This window comes from Aristolochia californica, unplaced genomic scaffold (genome assembly GCF_029961685.1).
Source record: "Aristolochia californica isolate CCGP_79_NKW_82.1479 unplaced genomic scaffold, dmAriCali1.0.hap1 SCAF_9, whole genome shotgun sequence".
Lineage (NCBI taxonomy): Eukaryota > Viridiplantae > Streptophyta > Magnoliopsida > Piperales > Aristolochiaceae > Aristolochia > Aristolochia californica.
The window spans coordinates 4,643,454-4,650,173 of NW_027182290.1; the positions used below are offsets into that span (position 1 = coordinate 4,643,454).

Consider the following 6,720-nt stretch of genomic DNA (forward strand, 5'->3'; position numbering starts at 1 on the left):
CAGGGCATACTTAGAACTAGATAAAGTAAAAGATGGGTGAATGGGTAGTGAAGAATACATTTATCAAGTTGACAACGAAAAATTGACAGTTTATGAATAAATTGGGCGACAAAGTTTACTCTGTAGCTAATGTCAGGATGAGTGGTAGTGGCATATTAGAGGGCCCCAACTATACTGTAGAATAATAGGGTTGGAATAGTCCAGATTAGAACCAAAATAAGGTGGTAGAAGCTATTTAAAAGTTGCAGGTTGCAATACAAGGTTATAACACAGTTGCTGGCCAAGCTTCATTGGTTACTTGTTAATTGTCAACATCAAATACTTGCAAAGCTTGGCCAGTGCTTCTCTTTCATCTTCCTTTTGACATCGATGTCACTAACTCATCTTTATTCTAATCCTATTCGCGGCGGCGAGTTGCTCTATCGCACTATCTAAGAGCAAAATATACAAAATTCTGCAATGATTTTCTTTAGATACTCATGTTAAAGCAAGAACACCTTCGATACTGCATTCGTTCACAGACCAAATGCGACACTTAGAGAGAGAAGAGTAACAAACTATGAGTGGGCAGAACTTTATTAACAAATTAAGAGCTCGAGTGGGAGTTTGCACAATGGAGGTTGACAGGCAATTTCAAGCAGCGAAGGCTCCGTGTTTTGGTTTTTGAGAAAATGGGTTTGCAACCATCATCCAATGGGTGACTAATGGAGTCCCTAGATTCACAATCAGTTGTAATCCAAATGGGTTTTGGCTAGATGGATTTTGATCGTAAAAGCCAAGTATATAAGATCTGCATATCGCTGTTGCATTCTCTCAAGCTCACTTTCTTTGTCTTTTGGGTAGTTTTTGAAGCTAACTCTCAGTTCTAGTGAAATGAGGGCGTGTGCAATTGGGTTCATGCAAAGGACGAAACCTTACCTGGCTGTGATATGGCTACAGTTTGGTTATGCTGGCATGAACATCATTGCAACCATTGCATTGAATCAGGGCATGAGCCATTATGTTCTCGTTGTGTATCGCCATGTTATTGCCATGGCTGTCATGGCTCCTTTTGCTATTGTTTTTGAGAGGTCTCTCTCTCTCTCTCTCTCTCTCTCTCTCTCTCTCTCTTTCTCTCTCTCTCAAACTAATATTGTTTTGTGTTTCCTCATTTTACAGAAAGGTCAGGCCTAGGATGTCACTCTCCACCTTCTTTAAGATATTGGGGCTTGGTTTATTGGAGTAAATTCCTAACTGATCTCATCGGACCTTTCTTTATGCATCCCTTTTGAATATTTTATCTAAACAGACTAACAATACAATCATCTTATGTTGTCCACAGACCTGTAATGGACCAGAACTTATATTACGCCGGTCTTAAATACACGTCTGCATCCTTCACCTCGGCCTTGTGTAACGTCCTCCCTGCCCTAACCTTTCTGCTGGCATGTATATTCAGGTAAGCCACATCTTCTTGCTCAAATACTTGTTTATATATCTGTTAGTACTGACTTGGTATGGTAATGGTGTTGCAGATTGGAAAAAGTGAACTTGAAGAAAGCTCACGGTGTGGCAAAGGTGGTTGGTACTCTAGTTACAGTAGCAGGGGCAATGATCATGACTCTGATCAAAGGCCCCGCCTTGGATCTAATGGGGTCCAAAAGAAAAGTACATGTCGGGGCTCAACCTGGAGAGCTGGTTAAAAAAGAATGGGTTAAGGGTTCACTCATGCTCACAGCAGGTTGCTTCTGTTGGGCTTGTTTCATGATATTGCAGGTAAATAAGCCATTTCTCATCAGCATTTTTGCCTTCTCAGGTTTTTTCTCTGCTTCTTTCTTCCTCTTTCTGCTAATTAAATCTTGTTTTTGGATATTTAGGCCTTCACGTTAAGGAGCTATCCTGCAGAACTGTCGCTTACAGCCCTAGTATGCTTAGCAGGGACGATAGAAGGTGCAGTAGTGGGACTGGTGATGGAGCGCGGCGACAAGAAAGTTTGGTCTATCCGATGGGATGCAAAGCTCTTAACAGTAGTTTATGCGGTAAGTACTTAGAACTCCATTAATTTTCTGGTGTCTTCCATGGAGTAGGATTTGTGATCAGCAGCAACACATTCGAATGCCATTTTCCACTAGAATCCAGTGAGGATAGATATATACAGGGCGTAGACGCATGAGCCTTTGGATAAGATTACCACTTTCTCAAGAATAGATTATTCCAGATATGAGTGACGATTGATGAGAACCAATTTCTTAAAATAAACACATTTTAATGCTTATGGGACAGGGAATAGTTTGCTCAGGGATTGCCTATTATGTTCAAGGTGTGGTGATGAAGACAAGAGGACCTGTCTTTATATCAGCTTTCAGTCCTTTAAGCATGATCTTAGTTGCAGTGTTGGGTTCTTTCATCTTATCAGAGCAAATCTTTTTGGGAAGGTACAGCCATAATCCTCATTAACAAAATATCTTGATCAGTTGCTTTCTAATTGATCTCAAGCTTCTTTTCTCTACTCTTTTACAGTGTAATAGGAGCAATTATTATAGTGATCGGTCTATATACCGTTGTATGGGGAAAGAGCAAAGACTCCAAGGTTTCAACACCAGAAATTGAAGAGGAACCCATATCACTCGAGTTACCAAAGGTTGAAACTGATTCTAAACCCCTGAACAGCATCGAATTCGTCTCCATAGTTGTTCGTCCACCGGATCAGCTTTCTAGTTAGCCATTTCATTCTAAAAAGTTGCAACAGTCTCTTCAAAAAATTTCCTTAGTTTGTTTGAGATTGTGGTTATAATATTTCTAAGTTTTTTAATCAAGATATAAATGATGGTTTTTGTCACTGAATTGGGAGCTCTTGAAGGTATAAAAGGTGGAGAAGGAAAGAAAGTTAAACGAGAGAGAGAGAGAGAGAAGTGCAAGCAAGTGCGATCTTGCGTCTTCTCTCATAATTTTTGGTTGGAAAAAGCTTGCACTGTCCAACACTTAAACGCACTGACGCCAACTACACAATGAACCTGGTAAATAAAAATGAAACAGAAAAGAAAGGCGAAGAAGTTGTTGAAGAGAACAAATTCTGTACGACTAAGGATCGGAACTATAACAACAGTTGCATGGGACTGTCCTTGAAATCTTGAAAGTGGTCCTTTACTGATGGTGTTATCCACTCCACACATTTAATATTACAGAGAATGATTCTGGAAAGAATGAACTCGACGAAAGAAGAGCAATCAAGGCAACTGGTTGGAGATGCACAGAAATTTATTTATTCCCAACGAATATTTTGTCAGAAAGCACACTGTGTCAAATACCCTATAGAGTTGTCTCGGAACTTCAGAAAGGGTTTGTGAAGAAAGTTAGATTTTACAGAAACGACAGCAAAGAATTGGGTTTGAGGTTCTCTACGTGGGTTTCTTTATAAAGTTCTTCAGAGGAAATGACAGAAAGGAAATGGATCATGTCTTCTTCTCTGTACTACCTGCTTGCACCAAAAGTGGGAAAAAAATCAACATAGACTGTGTACATTTTAGACGATGGTACCGGATTCTGAGGGTGCCCAATGCTCCAAACACTCAATCATGATAGAAGTTTGTGTAAAATTCTTAGCCACCAAGTTTAGTTTATTTTCTAGGGTTTAATAAATTTATAATAATCAATGACACGGTATCCTTTTTGTTTTATGTCTCACTAGTACAAAATTTGTGAAGTTCTTAAGTACAAATTAATCTTACTAACATGAAACTTCAAAGGATCAAATAAGTCGGTAAAAAAAAAAAAATCGATAAACTTATGAATCCCATATAAACTAACTTTCAAAGTTCAATGTCACTAACCGGCATTACGATCTGTTGAGACGGCAAGTTTGCTACTATATCGCCATCAAATTGAGAGTTTTTCAAACTTTTGGGTTACTTATCCCATTAAAAGACATCTTGAACTAGTCCTCCTGCACTAAAGTAAAGCACAGAGAGAGAAGAGAAGTGAGTCTTTGCTCAATCTCTTCTCACCTTATCTTCAGCTCTCATGGTCCTTGCCATAGCTTTGATCCAACGGTTGACATCAGAGGTCAGTGTAAGCTTTTGTTTTATGACCAACCCATTTGAGGCCTCTAAAAGATTAGGAAAGGTTATTAAATTGACAGTATGGCAGCTACAAATGTGTCCTATGCGTGGAACTTAAAAGTGTCACAATGTGGGGAAGGGAAAAAAAGCAAGAAAAGCCCAAACAGAATGCTTCTCCTTTAGCTTTAAGGTGATGTACCTCCAAAAGGCTCTCTCTAGAGGCTGCCACTTTTAATTTGGACGTCATCTGATTAACGAGTAATTAGCGGAGAAGAGTTATTTTAATACCTTTACTTTCATGTGTCTACCACTTAATTAATGGAAGAATATCTCGTTCTTTGCTTTGTGTTTAAGGCTTTAGATTTCACAAATCATCGTGTCTGGGGAAGGACAAGAGTGCCACCGGCCACCAGGGCTTGTAGTGCTGGTCTTTTGGGAATAATAATAGTCAAATTCTTATTTTCTTTTCTTTTCCATGGGATTTCAAAGAGACCCTTAATGGAACTTCAGACCAAAACCATTCAAAACACGGAACTGTGTAATATTGTTGAGTGCAGCCTCGATAGGCATACTAGATTGAACAACCGATTTCATCAAAAAAAATTATTAAGAAGAAAGGTGAAATTCATGTCGAATTAATGTTAGTGTAGAGATGCATAAATCAAAGCAAAAACTGAGATTCTAAAGAGCTCAATAATGTGGTTCAATTAGTGAGCTTCATCTATAGAACAAGGGGAGAAAGCTTCTCCATTCTGATCTGAATCTCTTAAACAAAAGCATTTATACCATTAAAATCGTTAGTTAGATACAAATGATAAAGAATTAAGCTGAACAACCCTAGATAGCAATCAAAAGACCACTCATTAGAGCCTCAAAGATGTTATTTTTCACAAATAAAAAACATCAATCAAAGCTGTTCTCTGATAAGATCTTTGTAGGAAGAAAAAGTTCTAAAAAGTCTTTGACTGGTCAATCCTCTTTTTGACATTATTATTGTGAAAGGTTGCTCCATTTTAGCATGTAGTAGACTAGTGATTGAGCTTTATGTTGCAGTTGTCTCCACTTTTTTAAAAAGTACTGTTAACATGGACAATAGGATAAAATTGATAATGCAACATTTATATATGAGCTAAAACTATTTGGGTCTAAGACATAGCAATCGTACAAAAGGGGTGTTCAAAGTGTTCAATCAGCCTCCAACAAGTGGACGACTGAGAAGAAAATAGAATCAATAATTCAACTTTGAGTGAACCGTCCATTTATATCAGTATCGATCACAGTCTCCTAATTCAAAAGATATACTGTGAAAATAACCTTCTCGGCTTTAATTCGAGCTTATCTTCAAGTACTGTCAATTCTACTCTTTTAATACGATCATGACCATACACTTTCATGGCGTTTTATAAAAATTTCCAATGCTTTGAATGTGTCTTTTCTTCCTTTCTTGAAGAATGCCGATGATATATTCTCAGAATTGTTCTCTGGGGAACAATATCATGATTGAGTCCTTTATGTAATTAATAGAGATCGATTTCCCATACTCAGTTAATCATCCAGACATGGATGATACGAACTGAAGCTGTAAGAATCTGTTCCTGATTGACATAGTCATTCGATTCTTCGTCACTGGACATTCCTAATCTCATCCAACTTGGAGAAGAAACGATAAAGACATGGTAAGTTAATGCTTCCTCCCACAGGCGGCTTAGTCAGGTTTTAAGCTTGGAGAATGTCTCTATATTTGAATACTACTGAATCATTAAGATTAGGGTTCAATCCGCCATGGAGGTGAACTGGAAGCACTAAAGCGACGCCTCCATCAATGGCGTCTTTCACAAACTTTAAGGTCGCTGTACCAATGGAACTTTTATAAGAACTGGTTTCTTAACAAGGTCTCCATCATGTTTATATCTTTTTTTTCAAAAGAATCGGAAATGAAATGAAGATAACCAGCAAGTCATAGTCATCATGATCAAGCTCTGTAAGTAACTAAAATTAAGAATTTAAGATGTTCTTCATTTGAAGCACGCCACAGTAGCACCAAATCATCAGAAGAGTGTAGCAAAATCAAATCCAATGGATGACTTCGCAAAGCATTCGATAATATTTCGATTCCTCGTCGGATAACACTAAACGGGAAGTCAAAAAATGGAGAGAAACACAAGGAGTGAAACACAGATCATGTCCCGGGGTGTGATTTTACAATAGAGAGTGACAAAGTTGAAGGGAAAGAAATGGAGAGAATATTGCGAGCCACAGAAATATTAAAGGGACTTTCTTTATGTGCGCACCCAACTCTTATGTCGGATAAGGTGGTATCTCAACAGCTACGCCAATTCGACCTTGCGATCCTAATTTGAGCGCACCAGCCAAAACCTGCCAAACTGCACCAAGTATAAGACATCAGCATGCACTAAAACCCTGATAATTTCATTAGAGTGACGGGTTCCTTTGTTAGTCTATTAATGAAAAGAACGCGAGACGTAATACGAGAATAGGCCTCTTTATCTCATAGCCATACACTGAAAGGGTTTTTTGTGGGTCAGGAGGCTCGCCCTTCGTTAATGGATAAGGGAATCTTGGTGGGATTCAGTCGGAAAGCAGGGGCAGTGGCCATCGCTTCTGCTCCGCCTATATAAACAAGCCTTCTTCTGGGGCTAATGGTGCAAGTGAAGAAAAGAGG

The 6,720-nt window shown here is 38.6% G+C and overlaps 1 protein-coding gene across 1 annotated transcript; it reads left to right on the forward strand.

Annotated features, from left to right (window-relative positions):
• Positions 1-897: 897 nt before the first annotated feature.
• LOC137940241 (WAT1-related protein At2g39510-like) lies at positions 898-2,701 on the forward strand. Its single transcript, XM_068785189.1, has 7 exons — positions 898-1,070; positions 1,159-1,221; positions 1,322-1,438; positions 1,515-1,755; positions 1,857-2,018; positions 2,263-2,414; positions 2,500-2,701. The coding sequence occupies exons 1-7, from the start codon at positions 898-900 to the stop codon at positions 2,699-2,701; spliced, it is 1,110 nt and encodes a 369-aa protein (XP_068641290.1).
• The last annotated feature ends 4,019 nt before the right edge of the window (positions 2,702-6,720 follow it).

Excerpts from the sequence above, each read along its gene's own strand:
- LOC137940241 (XM_068785189.1), top strand. The coding sequence starts at position 898 with ATGCAAAGGACGAAACCTTACCTGGCTGTGATATGGCTACAGTTTGGT. Across the intron at positions 2,019-2,262 it reads TCTTAACAGTAGTTTATGCG|GGAATAGTTTGCTCAGGGAT; the intron begins GTAAGTACTTAG and ends CTTATGGGACAG. Across the intron at positions 2,415-2,499 it reads GAGCAAATCTTTTTGGGAAG|TGTAATAGGAGCAATTATTA; the intron begins GTACAGCCATAA and ends ACTCTTTTACAG.